The following is a 17,829-nucleotide window of genomic DNA, read 5'->3' as shown; positions in this document are numbered from 1 at the left end:
TTTTGGGTTTTATTAACTCAATGTACAGCAAAACGTAAAAAAGTTAAAAAAATAAAACAAACAAAAAATAATGCTATGAAGATCTAAATGACCCTTTTTAAATATAAGTTGTTTTAATAGTTTAACTATATTTATACACTAAATACTCGTTGTATTGAAAATATACAAGATGTATTGTAAAGTGTGGTCTTAATATAATCCTAAAAATTATAAAGTCTTATCTCTGTAGTAACCTTGTACCAAATATTCTAAAGTTCTAGAATGGAAGTTAAATTTTCATACTTCCGAAGGTATTTATTTAATACTCATCTTATCAAGATATTATTAAAACTGAATAAATTAGAAATAAGTGTACGAATAGTTAGTTTCTGTTATAATTTTTTTTCCTGTGTGGTGTTATCTTTGAAATGGCATTTTCCTCTTGTCCAGTGCCTTGGACTGTTTTGCACAATTGACTTGGGAATCTGTCGATTGCCAACCGCAAATATTGACTTGTTGCACTTGTACTTTCTCGCAGTGCATATGCAGATAACGGCGATCGGGGTCAGTCACAGTATCTCTTTGCCAACTAAGTATCTTACCCATCCTGCATCTCGAACAGTGGATCGCTCTTGTTGACCGCATCCACATCCACATCCACTTTCATTTGTGCAAACTGGGCGAACAATCGACGCACCGACGACAAACATTTGCGTGCGAACTTTTTTTATTTGTTTTTTTTTTGGGATTTTTGGCTTGTGATTTTTGGACTTTTGGGTGGGGAGAAGAGTCAGCCCGCTTTTTTGATAAATGGCCAGATACAATTGTATCTCTATTTGAATGCTGGCCCAGACTCGTACTTGTTATGTCATTTGCACATTTACACGTTTTGTGTTTCTTAATTTTGTTTGTGTATTTTTTGTTTTATTATTTCTTTTACCTCATTTTGGGCCGAGTCGCCGCGTTGCCAGTCAAGATCAACATTTAAATGTTGTACAATTATGCGAGCCGAGGCCCATTAAGATTATATATGTGGCATCAGCGGCAGCAGCAGCTTCCTAGTAAAAGCCAAGCTTCAGTTGAGTAACTACCATAAGCGGCGTAATCATGATTTGGAAATTAAGAAAATTGTCAACGATGTAACGGGCTGTGGGTATATAGCATTTCGACCAATCTATCGATCTGCTAATGTTGCAAAACCCACCAGTAATTGAGGAAATCTTCATCGAATATTTGAGATGAGTCTGCAGAAAGAGGGAATTGTCACACTTAGTAGCAAAATGTCAAAAATCTATTAAATTGGGGGAGCTGAGTAACTAGGAAGCCTTGCACCTTGACTTTTCCGCCTCGAGTGTGGTTTTCAAAACTTAATTAAACCAACTAGACCTCTGGTTTTCCTCTAACTTAGTGTTTGTCAAAAAGGGTCACCAAATAAAATAATAAAACTCATTTTCATAACTGAAATTTGATACCTTGAACCATATTTTATTAATTTGTTGTACATTTAGTAATCGCGCTTGAAGCTCTAAAATAAAGTCCCAAGGGGTTTTTCATTTTATTGTCGTTATTAATAAGATATGTGTTTTCTTTGTAACTTGGCCAAAAATTGTGCCAAACAAATAATTGGAACTGTTTTGAACAGCTAGCAACGTAATAATTTAATATCTTTTACTTTTTGACTGATTAAGGAATTTTTGCCTTTTTTGATAATCGATTTTTTGCTGTATCTTGGTCAAAAATGGTCCCAAATCAAAGAGGCATGCTGTTTTGGGCAGCTAACAACCTCATAATTAATATCAGTAAACTTTCCGTCTGATTTAAAAAAATAAAAATGTTACCCAATTTTCACATTTTTAATAAGGGGTAACATCACAATTGTTTGCGAAAAATTGACAAAAATTAAAATTTCTAGGTTTGAACTCCAATCGATAGGGAATTAAATAACGAGCTCAACGAGGTATGACACTCCATTTTTGGACTTCAATTAGCTTCGTTTTGACTAAATTACTGATTTGGTGAAAATCAGGATCTAAATTTTTGTTGAAAATAGGTTTTTGTACATGATACACAATATACCCTTTTGTAAAAATATCTTGATAAATTCATTCATATTTTAGGGCTATCATAATCCAAATCTCTATTATTTTTGGCAGCCCCACACAAAAAATGTTTGTCAACGGGGCCGAAAAGTTTAATTGGCGGCGTGTCGCAAGAGGGCCCCGTGCCCGAGGCTCGAGTCGGGTTCCATTGGGGCCCCCAGATGAGATTAGATGAGTTGACCCTTGTGCCTGATTGGATGCTCCGCGGAGCATGGCTATCCCATCCTACAGTGCCTCAGCTCGGATCACAGATATTTGCAACATTTTGCATGTTGCCTTTGAGCGAATGCCGCTCACGTAGCGACGGCAGCAGCACGATCCAACTCTCACTCTCTCCCGCATTTTATCTCCAGCGGTACTGCTATACCGGTACTCTCTCTCCCGCTCAACCAGATGAACCGCCGATCGCGATCGCCTTACCTGCCGCATTTTCCAGCGGGCCGAGCTCAGTTCGTGGGCGCCTGCGCGCATGTGCAGTCAGAGTTTTTTCCATCGATCGTTCGTCGTCGGTTCTTTGCGGTTCCGAAATCCAGCCGGAGATATAAATATATATTCGGTGATATATGCGTGTGTACAGCATCCCTGCCTTTTTGGTGATAAAAGTGAAATTCAGTGCCCAAGAAGTTGCCAAAAAAATAAAAATAAAATCACAATCAAATTTTTTGTTTCGCTTTTTGTTCGAGTGCCGAGTGATTCAGTTCAATACAAAATCCCAGAAATTCGTAGGAATTTCACAGGTAGCCAGCGGATTTACCTAAACGCGCCGAGGATCAAGAACATCAATCAGGAGTAGGGTGATTTGTATTACCTAGAACTCATTTGTCAGAAATGGTGAGTGCAATTACCAAGAACTACTGGAACCACGACGAAGAATCGGGTTTACGAGCTCATCGCAGGGGTCTGGGTTCCCGTAGGTCAGGTTTTTAGCGAGGGAACCAGAGCGATTCTCGCTCCCCGGTGACTTTTCAGAATTTTTATGGCCACTTTGGAGATGGAGTTGGAGATTGTGCGATATTTGGGACTATAGAAAATATTATATTGCTCGCGGCTCGTTATCACTTTCGATATGGGAGAGAAAGAAGACAATGGAAAGGGAAATCAGCCTAGATGGCAACTAGAAATTTCTGGGAATATCTCTATTCGTTTATTTATGAGTTTTAGCTGTGTAATTAAATGGGAATATAAAGAACACCTATTGTTCAAATGGATTGAGATATTTCGTGCCCATTTCATTTAACTAAGTCATTGTAAACTATTCGAAAGAAAGATAGGCGTCGAAAAAGCCCTTAAAATGTTTAATTATATCTGTTTTGTAGTTCTTACTTTTGTTAAAAGGTAATATTTAGAAAAATTTTTTATTCATCTTTTAATATTTTTATTACAAATTGAAAACCTACAAATTTCGCTTATTCAACTACTAACTATTTTTAAAGGAAATACTTAAAAAAAGTATAGGTTTTAATTCTGTGTAATGAATGTAAGTAATAAATCTAAAATATAAATGCATTTTTTTAAAGTAAAATTGTAAAATTATAATCTTTGGTGTGCAAAAGATGTCCTTACTTTTTCTTTTCTAGAATTCATAATTAGATATTTCTAGAAATAATAATAATAAGAATATATATTAACTGGCTTAGCACTAAAATTATTACACATTATTTGTTTAAGTCCTGAGAAAAAATAGTACAAAACCAGAGAATAATTACAATACAATATTCACATTATCAGCCATTAGCCAATGACCATTGCGATTCCGCTCGACAGAGGCTGCAAATTGATCAATGATCGCGAACAAAGTAGGCAATTAATCAATCAGCTCGCTTTGATCTTTGGCCAGATCATTGAGCTAACTGAGTTGCCAAATTGATCGTGATGCCGGTGCTCCAATAAAATGGCGATTCATTGCCCATTGCCCTTTCCCATGGCCCCCAGATCATCGGATGGATTCAGGGGGTAATGGTCACCAATGATCTATGATCAGCTTACGCACCTTATTATCCGGCGATCTGATGGATCTACGATCTATACGGCATGCCGATCACGGATCAGAGATCGATTGCATAAGAGCCAGAAAACACATTATGCCTAAGTGTAAGTATTACACACATCCAATTGGGTGGCTCAGTTCAGTTCAGTTTCAGTTCAGGTGGGTAAAACGCGTAACAGGTGCGCCGAGTGCATTTCAATTGTAATTGTGGTGCGAAGCATTGTAATTGAAATCGAAAATCGAAAGAGAGTGTTTCGCTTTTGTCTTTCGGTTTTTTTAAATTTTTTGTCGGACGGGGAAACCACGCGAGATGCATGACGAATATACGATATATGCTCGAATATGGGTATTATATTGGGGGTACTTGCGTATGCCATATGCCACCACGTAATTGTAACAACAGACCCGAAATTTTGTGCAGAAATTGTATTGTCTTTAGGCACCCAAATATATCATAGCGATATCATACATTCATTGTACATACCAAAAGGCCGTGGCCATTCCCATTGTGTAATTGTTGAATTGCATTTTATGAGGCGGCACACACTTTTTATTCCTTAATTTTTTTGCCTTTATTTTTTGTTATTTTTATATTATTTTCTTTATTTTTTGTATGCCTGCATGCATCATAAAAACCAATAGGCAGCCAGGCATGGTCACTTAAGGGTTAAGGTGTCAATGACTGGTTAATGCGCTTCCCGCCATTACATAATCGCCATCGATGATGGCACCTTAATTCACCGAAGCCAACTGTCAACGCTTTAAGTAGATAGAGTAGATGGTAGATGGAAAAAAAAGAAATAGTTAGCGGGGCGTGAAAAAAGAGGGGCTCTAATTCACATAATTGCTGAATTCACGGCAAGTGCATTTCGGTCCTCAAAGGAGGAGGGCCCCATACAAAACGCATAGCAATCGTAAAACGCTTCAATTTGCACTCCTCCTCAAACCTCTAATTTCTCGGCTGTCGTGTTAAATGCATAGATACATTTCAATTAATTATGCATCGAGTTCATTAAAGAAGAGGTATTATAATTGGTTAGGGAGAGCATATGAAATATACATTTAAATAGTTAAATAGTTACATTTAAAAAGTTAAATAATTATAAAAAAACAAAATAAATAAAATAAAAAGAAAAAAATAAAAAATAAAATAATATATGTTATAATACATATTCCCCCTTGACCTTACTAAAACTGGGTTAAATTTGATTATATTATATTATATTATATTTATATTTATTTTCCAATTGATTCTAAATTGAATTTTTAGAAAGTTAAGATTAGGAGCAAGTTAAGATATTACCTTATAATATTTCTTGAATTTTTTTGCTTTTTTTTTCGTCCAATCAGTTTAGTTTTTTTTGCCAACTCACTTCCTCTTTGAATTGAAGAAAGTATATTTCTAGACTTCCGTTTTGGGGGCGACAAAAGAAATTGAAACCTTTTATATGCAAATTGCAATAAATCAGAAATGTACATTTCCCGAAGACAGATTTCCGATCTCAGCCCGCCCGCTCAATTGTATAATATAATAGATGGACAAACGAGAGCAGTTATGAGAAATACATATGAGATATATGATTAGCAGATTACGCATACGCCGTGTGTTACATGCGCAGCACAGTGGGCCAATTAAGCCAATGGCCCGGCAATTAACGAGCCGAACAGAAACAATATCTGTCTCTCGACCATAGCCACACTTAATTATAATTAAAAATATTATCTTTCGGCTTTGTGGGGCAGGGAAAAAATGAAATGTGAAATGGGTATAGTTTTGAAATAATCAGTTGCAATTTCACTTCAATTTCGAACAGCCCACGAAGAGTGTCGGATTATTTATGTGACACGCTGGTCTCAGCCTCCGACTTTCGTAATTGGAAGTAGACTTTTTTACTTCTTTTTTTTTCGGCCCAAGATGGGGTTTTCTTTCCCACAGCAATGGTGGTGTGTCTAGATTTCCCCCGCCCAGAGATCCATTTGCAGAACTTGCATAACGAAAAGCGAGAAAAGTGAGTAGACCAGTGAGAAAATGCATAGGTACACGGCTAAAAAAATAATAAATAAATAAAGGGAGGCGGCTAAAAGTCAAACACGACCTCTTTTTTTTTGGTTTTCCTCCAACTTGACCAACGTAACTTAATTGGCGTCACTTAGGAAAGCGAACGATCTTAATTACCGCATGGACCGAGAAAAAAAACAAGAAAAAAACAGGTGGGGGGGGGGGGGGGGGTTGGTCAGGTGCTCGACTTTTTATGACCCCCCGCACCAACCAAAAAAAAAAAAAAAGAAAATAAAGAGCTAAGAAAACTCGCTCAACACGCAGTTAAAAAACAAAGGAAAATGCCTAGAAACAAAAGTGAACTTCAAGTCTAAGACAACAATGAGAGCAACAGCAGCAACAACCACTTTTACTTTTGTTTTCATTCGAGCTAGTTTTTTTTCCTCAGTTCAGTTTATACCGCCGACTTCTTTCTTATTTGGCATTTTCAACAGCCAAGTTCAGCCGCGTCGGCGTCGCACAGTGGGTCAAGTTCTATAGAAAAGAGGAGTAAAATTGTTCAAAAGAAAATATTTTTTTTATGCATAAATGTAAAATCTTCTTCAAAAGTTTCTTTATTATTTTAATTTGTTTTTGTCATCAAACTTTTTATTCTCGAGTACTACAAGTATAAAAGGTGCCATTGAAAAATAATAATTTCTTTAAGAAAAAAAATTTTTTTTTAGGTTTTTTATACATTAGAATATTTGTTAAGGGAAAACAAAATTTTTTAGCAGATACAATAAATTTTTCAGTTTTATATTAAATGTTTTATCAAAGTTTATTAAGAATTCAGTGTTAAGAAATCATTTTTGATATAATACAAAGTACGCTCCACTGTGGCTCAATTGCCTGCTAACCCACAAGGCAGGTCGCTGGAATACCGGCCGTCTTCAACTCCAGCTCCCCGGATTCGGATTCCCCGATCCTCTAGAGCCGTGCAAAAAGTAAAGCAAACGCCAAGCCGGTCGAGCGGGCGGTCTACAAAGTCACAAAAAAATGGTGGGGGGATTGGGGTAGTTCAAGCAGACCGGACCGGTTCTATGGGATGGGTAAAAAAGGTTTCCAGGCGGAGTCAAGCTCACGTTGTCACACGACAATTACACGCAAGTGTTGAGAGTGAAGCGGCACGGCACGCCTCCTTTCCCTCCAGCCCCCTCCTCCCTGCCCCACGAATCTCGGAGCGCGTGTGAAAAGCGCATAATTTTTGGACGCGGACAAATTTTCACTTTTTTCCCGAGCATCTCCTCAGCGATTCAAGTTTTTCCACCTCGCCTCTCCTTCGTCGGCTCGCGTTTTCTTATTGTTTCAAAATGATCACACCGAATCGGAGCTAGCCCCTTATAGAAGGGGTCGGGATCTATGGGGGCTTAACCCTGTGGGTGGGTGAGTGGAGCGACAATGGAAAGAGGCAGCTGCAATAAAGTCCACAATGCGCCGATTATGCCAGCAATCTTGGGAATGGGTGTAGTTGGTATTATTATTATTATTATGCCGGGTCCCTATAGGTTTTTTACTCTATTTTTGCCTGGCGCTTCGTACTGAAATCTAATATGTGGGCGAAAAAAAGGGGGGGCTGTAACTGCACACATACTTATGTATCATCTAACCATATCACTGGCAACTTTGGACAATTATGGTTTTGTCTTACCTTCTGCTTTACTGCTTGATTTAAGATTGCCTTTGATAATTTATGAGCAATTTGTCATCTGTCTTTCATTCTTCGCACTTCGTTTGGTTTTGCAGTGGGTTTACGGTTCTAAAAAGAAAAAAATATATTGAAATGTATTTATGTTATAAAGTTGTCATTTATAAAGTTAGTTATAAAAAAAAAAGATTAATATCATTTTCATTTTATTCTATTTTATTTAATATCAATAAGAAGCCTATATGATGAATGTCAAGTTTTCATTTCAAGCATATCAACTTGATATTTCATCATATCAGTTATTTCATACAATTTTCAACAAATATAAACATAATCTTTCTTTAATTCAAATTGATATGAATAACTTGATCTTTAAGAAATATAAAATCGACCTGCACATATCAATCTGATCTTTTGGCAATTTTGTTTCGATGCAGAACTTTTGTGGACATATCAGAAAGCTTAATAAGTAACACTCTAACACTCAATAGATTTCACTTTCATCCTTCCTTGTTTTTGCGCACATATATGAATATTTACATTATAGCCGTGGGACATTGTGCGTAAGCCGGGGAGCAGAAAGTCAGAAAGTGGTAATTGATCTCGTCAGACGATCAGCAGCAAAAACACCGCAATGATCGACTGCGGTCTTCCGGGACTCGGGATTTTGGATTGGGGAGTCAACTATGAGTCTTAGTATACAAATAGTTAGATAGATATATAGAGCTCATTATGCAAAGCCAGTTGGTTACATCGCACTCATGTTGCACTCCAATCGATCGCTCATCCAGACGGCACAACAATGCACTAATTTGTTTATAATGACTGGTGAATGTGGAGCCATCGGGTTATGCGACAAATGCTGGGTGGAAACTTGTTAATTGCTCGCGTGCTGTCACAATTGCTGGCGATTCCGCATTGCGTCGAGTCCATGGGTATACATACTTCATACTTCATCATTATAATCATCGCCGCAGTTGCGCATTGCTCATCGCACAATTATATTGTACTGTATGCAAGTAACCACTTGCCTACTAGCCATGACAGACATTTCGCAAATGTCTTTGGCATTTTCGGTCTCCAGATCATCCACTTCCACATCCACATCCCAAAAACCCAGCAATTCCAGCTGAGCGTAGCAGGCACAGCTAATCAAATTAGTTGGCTCCATGAATTATCCACATTCGAGTGAATCTGGGGTCGTGACAAGGCCACTTGGTTGGTCGAGGTGAGATTCATTTTTTGGCAGCGGATCTACGAGTGCAATTTTCATGTCACACGGGATTTAGCCATCATACTTTTCGCCTGGTCTAATGAATGGATGCAACATGTGTGATTAACGTGATTTATTAATGCAAATTTCACACTAGGCCAGCAATCTTTGTCTTATTTCACAAGAACCTCTGGTAATACACGATAAATATGCCATAATATCTGTTTACCCCGACAATATGTTTCCACTACCGCATCCATATCAATTTCCTGCCCAGCGTCAACAAAAACTAATCAGGCAATTTAATATATAAAACTCGGCATTATTTGCCGGCCATCAGAGATATCGTTCGTATAATATTCGACAGACACCTGTCGGCCCATGGAAATGCTGACAGGCAGCTAGATAAGTCCATTCATCGATAAAAGTCACTGCCAAAGGAATTCGTAATTATAATTTGAGTTGTAAGTGGCTCACATACTGAGGATGAGCGATAAGCAAGGCTGGTGAAATTAATTATTGATTGTCGCCGTCTTCGCTATATCATCGCTATAGCGTCGTGCTGTCCCACATTTTGTGCCATCTCATTTGGAAAAAGTGTTGAGATCTCCCCACCTATCCTATGGCAGCAGGTCCAAGCAAAACACCAGCCACAACAGACATTTCCGCCACAAAGACCCATATGATGATGACTGGGGCAACGGGTAAATACGGAAAACGTTTTTCAATTGCCTGGAAAAGCAAAGAAACATCGCTGCCACCGGATCGGCAAAACGAAACGAAGCGAAAGTGATGGGCCCCACGTTGGGCGCCATATTAGTGGACCAGCTAGTCCCACGTTGGGCGCCACTTAATGGACCAGATAAATGGATCGATAGCGGGGGTGACAAGGCGTTTGGGGTGTCACGATCGCTGAGATTGGGTAAACAATAGAATTGCAGTGTGCAATCATGGCATTAGGATGTGTCTCACAAGATGTTTCACATGACACGACAGTCATCTGGTGTCAGGTGCTACCACCACTTTGTGTCAAGACTTCGGAAAATGATAGGGATGATTAAAGGAAGAAATTAAAGGATTAGGCCATTAATATTAAAGCTTAGTTAATTAGTTAGCTATTTAAGATTCCTACAATATTTTCACTTTTCATCTTAAATGATAACAACACATATGCCATAATCACAGAGTGGATAATTTGGATAATTTCACTGATTTATTACATTTCTTTCCTGGTTTTCCCTGGATGAGCCTACCCATTTGGCCAGCTGTGGCTCGGAGACCCAATAAATTTGAATGCATTTTTTCATGGGGTCATTTCTGGGGGCATAGCTGCCGTCTGTCTCTCAATCGTGCCATCCATATGCATATACACATCCACATCCCTCTGCATTTCCACCATCACCACCACCACCACGTCCGCTGGCGGTTGACGACTTTGGGGCCCATAAAAAGGCATTTGTTGTTGCCATTACTTTGTTTTGTTTTTGTGCCTCTGCCTTTTCTTTTCCTTTTTTTATTTCTTATTTTTTTGCAACAATATTTCCAACGGCTCATGCGATATGAGTATATTTTCATAATTAATTTCTTTGGCTTTTGTTGTGCTGAAGTGAAATATGGCTGCAAACACCGATGTTTGTAGTTGTTGGTGCTTGGAAAACCTAGTGCCGCACTGTGACAGTTTTTGTTGTTTATATTTTTTTTTTATCCCCGCAACCCCCATCAAGATCCCGAGTTTTATCGACAATTTCACTTTTGCGCAGAGGAGGCGAAGATGCAGATGGTCTCTCCGTCTCTCATATATGCGCGATGACGGGCCAACACAATTGCGGTTTGCTTATTTTGCCCCCGAAAAAGATTCCCAAGCACATTGTTGGATCGCGTGCATTCGCCTAGGCCCACTATATACATACGTATATATATATCCCATTTGTCAAAACCCTATGGGCTCTATGGGCCCATGAGTTTCCCATTTTTCAAGAAATTTTCAAGTGCAAAGCCAAGGTTGCATGTTGCAGATCCTCTCCGGCGGGAGTTGCTTTTATTATCGACACGAAACGAGTTTTTTTTGGCTCTGTCGCACAGTCAGTTCCCAGAGTTCCAACCAGATCCGATCCAGACCCAGACTTTGGCTGGGGACTTCACTTGGCGAAAAGACTGCCGAAAAGCCTGCCCTGAGGGTGTTAATTATAATAAAACCCTATTTACTTAAATCTCTGTAGTGTTGTTCTTTTCGAAGTTTCTCGAGTGCTTGTTTTCGAATAGTGTATAACAAAATTAAAAAAAAAATAATATTAAATAATACACTTTAATTTGGATTCACATTTTATTAAATTCTCACAGAGAAAGATTTATAATAATCAATAACAGTACATAAAAATTATTAATCTCATTTTTAACATATAATAATGTAAATTTGATATTGAATTTTTATTACATTTTTTTCTTTACATTTTCGAACGTACACTTTACATGTGATAATGTAAATTTGATATTAAATTTTTAAAAATTTTTTCTTTACATTTTCGAACGTACACTTCACATATAATAATTTCTTTTTGATATTACATTTTTTTATTAATTTTTTTTACACTTTTGAACGTACACTTTTCCTTTTTTATCAGTGTAATTTGGGATTTTCTCAGTGTAAGAGACGACTGACTCCTCCATCCATCAGCTGCTCGGTTGTTTGCCAACAGTTGCAGAATTTCACTTTCTTTTCAAATTGCGGCGACCTCGATTTATTGCCAACCCAGCGACATCGCCATGTGGACGAGGTGGATTCCAGCGGAGTGGGATGGGATTCGTTTTCGTCTTCGGATTGAGTAGCGGTGGCAGTGGCTTTGGCTTTGGCTTTGGTGGCCCCCGCGGATCTGCTTTTGTTTTGATGCCCATACCATCTCGTAGTCGTCGGCGGGCATAATTGAATTACGTTGAGCTGAGAGGTTGACTTGAATCGCAGCTTCTACGTGGAAGTATCCCAAATAGGAGACGAGCTGAATAAGCACATAAAATAATAATAATTATGGGAAAGTGAACGCCCATTGTTGGCCCTGTGTCTCAGCTGTCTCGGTCTCGGTCTCCGTTTTTTTGGCTGCTTATTGATAACTCACATTAATGAGAGCTAATTTTCACATAATTAGTTGCCGGCTCACTGGGGGACTGGGAAACGGGGTCTATAGTCGTCTAAAGGGGTTGGTTTTTTAATGGTATTTGGATTTTAAATCCACCTTTGGGGAATCAAAAGTTCAGTGACAAACTCTCTTCTAAATTTGAAAAAAAAAACAGATCAAAAAAAATAAACTATTAATATCTGTAGAATTTGCACATAAAAACGCTTATTTCTTAGTAGGTTTGGAAAAAAATGTTTTTTTTTAAGTAATTATCAGAATTTACAATTAAAATAAATCCTATTTCAATAAGTTATGGACCTTTTTAGATTTTAAAAATAATTTTAGTCTGTTCCATTGATCGATCTTTTGTTTCCCACACTTGTACACTTTTTGTGTGATTTTCCGAACGCTTCCCACAATTTCCCCAGATATCTGTTGACCTCCAGTCGACCTTGTGAGGGGGTGGCTCTGCTCGGCCTCTGTGATGGCCATCAATCGGATCGGATGCAGTTCAGTCAGTTGGCAATAAATCAGCGGATGAAAATCATGGCCATAAATAATGGCAAATTGTCGTTTAGAGATGCACATGAGTTGGGGAGGAAGTCATCATCCGAGATTTTTTTGCGGTCGAGTGTAGATATGTGGGAAATGGTAGAAAAGGGGAGTTGGCCAGTAGCTGGCGGCCAATTGCCTGGGCTAATTATCAATTTGGACAAGTGACCACTGACCAAACCCCACTTGACCAACCCGAAATCCACCCGGAGAAAGTAGCGTCCATTTGGTTAAATTTCAACATAAACAAAAGTTTTATTAGGTTTAATAGTTGTAGAGAATTTTTGAGAATTTTCCTCAAGCTAGTTTTTGAATGGTTCCTCAAAAAACCAAAGGAATTCCCACTTAGCACCTGATAATTGGGTCTTTATCGCGCGGCACCACATATATTACGACTGAGTCAAACTTGTTTGTGCTCCGAGTGCTGGAGTTTAATCAGTTCGTGCAAGTCTTTCCATTTAAATGCCATTATCGTCGTCCAAGAATCTGATATTAATTTATTATTGTCGTCGATTTTTTGGTTAAAGGTTATAACAAAGTGTAATAGACCATGTGGTTTATGAAAAGAATCTTCTGGTAAATTAAATTTTAATATTATACCATTTAGAAATTATTTATTAGGGTTTATTAGTACATATATTGGGGTCACCCTTTTGGAAAGCTCAAGATATGTCATTCAAATTTCAATAAATCTATCTTAAAATGGACAAATTAAGTTTCAATCAAGAGCAAATTAGGAAGCTATTTGATAATATTTGGGTCACCTTTTCGAGGAGTCGAAGAGATTTTTTAGGGTTTATTAGTACATATTTTGGGGTCACCATTTTTGAAAAGGGACCAAGGGATGTCATTCAAATTTCAATAAATCTATCTTAAAATTGAAAAATTAAGTTTTAATCAAGAGCAAATTAGGAAGCAATTAGATAATATTTGGGTCACCTTTTCGAGGAGTCGAAGAGCTTTTCATTCGACCTTGTCGTTTAAAATGCTCCTGTTTTCCCTGTGATATCTCGATTTGCCGAATGTCAACCACAACTCCGAACCGGATCACATCTTTCATCTCTGTCGGCAACCGGATCGCCTGCTCTCTATAAATGATAACCTTGGCGGGGATTTATGAGATGGAAAGTGAAAATTGTCAGCTAATTGGATCACTCTCTCTCTTTTTCTCTCTTTTTCCTACCAGGCTCTCCATCGAGGATCTCTGGGTCCTCTCACCTTGATGCTTCTCACCTCCTGGCTGGCGGTATCCACATCGCAGTCGGTTTCCTCCCTGGGCAGATCGGCATTGCCCGCCCAGCCGGCGGATCACCTGGTTCCCCCGCCACTGCCCATTCCCCAGCGGCTCTCCCATGCCGGAGCAGGATCTCCAGCGGTTCCTGCAGTCTCCTCCACTCCAATTTCCATTCCCGAAGCCTCCGGATTCATGACCCGCGTGGCCAGATGGTTTGGCCTGGGTGGAGGCAATCAATCGCCGAAGGATCAGCAGCTGAGTGCCACCAATTCGCTGAGTTATGCTTATCCAAAGCCCGTTGCCTCGGGTTTCGATGCCGGTGGCAAGCCGTGCAGTTTGTGCAACAAGTATCCCTGGGTGCCGATGGTGGGTCAGCAGGTGAACAACCAGCTGTTGCAAGTGCAGCAGCAGCAACTCAAGCATCTCCCGCAGCAACAGCAACAGCAGCAGCACCTGCAACATGCAACATGGCAGGTGCAACAGCAGCCAGTGGCTCAGGCATCCCAGCAACGCCAGCGGGCGGTGCAGTTCCGACCCAGTCCATCCGGATCGAATGTCTTCCTGCCGCTGGCGGTGCCACTGCCACCACTGTACAATGCCCAGCCATTCCGTCCGGTGGTGCAGCAGCAGCAGGTGGTGCAACCAGTGAAGCTTCAGGAGAACGTGGTGGCCCAATCGGAGGTGCGACCCGTGGTGCCCGTTGTGGTTGCAACTCCTCCACCGCCGGCCAGCACCTCCAGCTTCGAGATTGTCCAGAGCCACCAGGTGACGGACTTTGTGACCTCCGTCGAATACCCGGCCACCTTTGTCCAGTCGCATGCCATCGATCTGGGATCAGGTGCTCAGCAGGAGGAGGAGGTGCCCTCCTCCGAGCCTCCAGTGCAGATCAGTACGGTTCGCTATCAGCTGGAGGATTTGAGCAGTGGTCAGGTGCATCAGCATTTGCCCGCCTCCCAGCTGCTCACCGAGTTGGGTCACTTTGCGGAGACGACGACGCAGTCACCACCACCACCACCGGCGGATAATTATCCAGCTGCCTCGTCGCAACAGCAATTGCAGCAGGAGCAGGAACAGGATTCCTTCTACTATGCCGAGCAATTTCAGGAGGAGACCAGCACTTTGGTCTACAGCACCACCACGGAGATGCCCACCACCACCACCACTGGGGTTCCGGCCACATCCTCACCTGCCATCGAGCTAAATAATCACCTAATCCAATCGCATGCCCAGAATTACCGTCAGGGGATTGGACGAGGCAGGGAAACCCCCAAGCGTCTGCTGGACTCACCCATCAATCACTTGGGAGGAGGAGGAGCAGCAGGGAGACCCTTCACCCGGGATCCCGCTGATCTCAGCTTCCGGCTGAGTCAGGTGTACACGCCCACTGTGGGCCCACCCACGCCCACTTCCACCTACGGAGCCATCGATGCCAGCGGTCAGTTCGCCGGAATGGCACCACCACCGCAACCACAACAGGTGATCATTCCCTACACGACCAAGCAGCGGCCACGCCCCTTCGAGAGCTGGACGCCCTCGAAGCAGCAGCACCAGAATCATCATCATCACAACGATCTCGAGGAGGAGCCACACGAGCAGCAGGAATCCAAGCTGGCCACGGCCACGGTGACGGCACCACCATCGCGACGCACCACCAAATATCTGACCAAGATTCTGGCCTCCAATCTGAGGGAGCTGCTCAAGCGGGAGAGGGAGACCAAGACCAAGACAAGGCCACCACCACCTGGCCATCAAGGATTCGGAGTGGACATCTCGCGGCTGCAGCACAACATCGATGGCTGGACGGAGCAGGAGTACAACTCGCTGTCGCATCGACCCAGCACGCCCACAATTCGCGGAAGGAGCAAGCACATACCCTCCGAGTACCTGACCACCACCACCACCACACCAGCACCAGAGATTCCGAAGCAATCGAAGCAATCGAGGCAATCGAAGACCACGCGGGGCGAGGGCTTCGAACTGGGTGGTGCTCCGCTGCCCACAGATGCCGGTGATTTGTCCACCTCCATCAACAATCTGGAGCAACTGCATCTGCTGGGCGGCTTCCAGCCCATCGAGGACAACCGGCTGCATTTCGATTACCACGATCTTCAGCAGCAGCGACTGAGATCCACCGCGGCCATGACCACCCAGAGTCCAGTCACCACCGCAACATCACCCACCACCACCACCAGCACTACGACAACCACTGTGGTGGCTCCACTTTACGTGCGCAGCACTCCGGCGCCCAAGGAGCTGTGGAAACAGGCCCAGGTGGCCATCCTGCCGCAGACCAACGAGAAGGTCTACGTGGTCACGCCGCAGCCGCAGCGGCAGCAGGAGCACGGGGATCGGGAAAGGGAAAGGGATCGGGATCGTCATGTGGCCTCCGGTTCGGCGCCAAGACCAGTTTACCAGACGCCAGCACCGCGCTTTCCACGCATGCGACCTACTCCAGGTAACTTAAAGCCATATCCTTAAACTGGTGGTCTAAACGATGCAGCAGCCGAAAAGCTGAACATGTAAACCAGAATCACTTAGTTTAATTTCACATATGCATGGCTTATTTTGATATTCAGAAGAGTCTTGTGCTCTGTATAAGAACTGCTTTTGCAGCTGCTTCATCGTTTATACATTATTTACATTGTTACATTTTTGGATCAAACGATGCAGCAGCCAAACTGAAATTTTACACCTAAATCATTTAGTTTAAATTATGTATAGCATATTTTGATATTCAGAAGAGTCCTTGTGCTCTGTATAAGAACTGCTTTTGCAGCTGCTTCATCGTTTATAGCCTTACATTTTCGGATTAAACGATGCAGCAGCCAATAAGCTGAAACTGTACACCGGAATCATTTAGTTTAATTTCACATGTGTATGACATATTTTGATATTCAGATGGGTCTGCATAAAAACTGCTTTTGCAGCTGCTTCATCGTTTATAGCCTTACATTTTTGGATTAAACGATGCAGCAGCTTATTTAATTTCACCACTTATCTAACCCACTTAGCTGGCGAAGTGAAGTCGGCCACGCCCACCAGTTCCTCGCAGCTGCGCAACTATACGCCGGATATTTTCGGGCTGATGGGATTGTCCTCTTATGTGCCCGCTGAGCCCGTGGAGATCATCGACGGAAATTCCAAAGTAAATCGCAACTCACCTCGTCTAGACATGTAATCGAGCTTCTCTCTTGTCTCCACCGCACACTATCTACACACTATCTACACACTATCTACACCATATCTACATACCATCTACACACTATCTACACACATTTTCATACACGCACCACCCACAAAAAACATCACATACTACACCACAGGTCATCACGATTGTGACAGCAGCACCGACGGCGGCTGCACTTCAGCGACCGACAGCGAGGTCCACGATTTCTCCGTCGCCCAGATAGAGGTCGAGCCAAGGTCACGATCTCCCCCCACCCCCCTTTAACCCCCTCCTGTTGTAATATATTTCCCCCAAAGGCTCCCGATGATCGTAAAAAGGACCGAGGATTCCACATAGTTATAGAGCAAAGTCTTTGGAAGTGCTACGTTAGGAGAGAGATCCCGAATCAAAGTTAGAGTATTTTCGCATTTGGTAGCTTTATAAACACATAGACGATGAAGAGGACCACGAGTATCCAAAGAAGTGGAGTTACCCCTAGAATAAACTATGTATTCGCAAAAGGATTTGTATTCTTTTTTTTTGTTTTTTTTTTTGTTCCGGCTCTCCCTTCGCTAGTTTTAGTTCTATGTATAAATATATCTATTATATCTATTTCAATCTATCCGAAGAGTCGGTTGTCGAGCGGTTGACAACGTTATAATCGATGGGGAACCAAAATGTAGCAAAAATTAACAAACGAACGATCAAATAAAATAAAATAAATCAAAGTCATGTACCTACGCTACTTTGTAAGTATGATTGAATACAAATAAAATATCATCGGACTTTTAATATATAAACAT

The 17,829-nt window shown here is 41.4% G+C and overlaps 1 protein-coding gene across 1 annotated transcript; it reads left to right on the top strand.

The window, feature by feature from the left end:
- Positions 1–2,533: 2,533 nt before the first annotated feature.
- Positions 2,534–17,755, top strand: LOC108058182 (mucin-2). Its single transcript, XM_017142770.3, has 4 exons — positions 2,534–2,909; positions 13,813–16,315; positions 16,872–17,005; positions 17,184–17,755. The coding sequence occupies exons 1-4, from the start codon at positions 2,907–2,909 to the stop codon at positions 17,268–17,270; spliced, it is 2,727 nt and encodes a 908-aa protein (XP_016998259.2). The 5' UTR covers positions 2,534–2,906; the 3' UTR covers positions 17,271–17,755.
- Positions 17,756–17,829: the final 74 nt, after the last annotated feature.

This window comes from Drosophila takahashii, chromosome X (genome assembly GCF_030179915.1).
Source record: "Drosophila takahashii strain IR98-3 E-12201 chromosome X, DtakHiC1v2, whole genome shotgun sequence".
In the NCBI taxonomy this organism is placed as follows: Eukaryota; Metazoa; Arthropoda; class Insecta; order Diptera; family Drosophilidae; genus Drosophila; species Drosophila takahashii.
The sequence above is the reverse complement of the archived record's forward strand: the minus strand, read 5'-3'. Positions and strand labels throughout refer to the sequence as shown.

Excerpts from the sequence above, each read along its gene's own strand:
- LOC108058182 (XM_017142770.3), top strand. Across the intron at positions 16,316-16,871 it reads ACGCATGCGACCTACTCCAG|CTGGCGAAGTGAAGTCGGCC; the intron begins GTAACTTAAAGC and ends TAACCCACTTAG. Across the intron at positions 17,006-17,183 it reads TCATCGACGGAAATTCCAAA|GTCATCACGATTGTGACAGC; the intron begins GTAAATCGCAAC and ends ACTACACCACAG.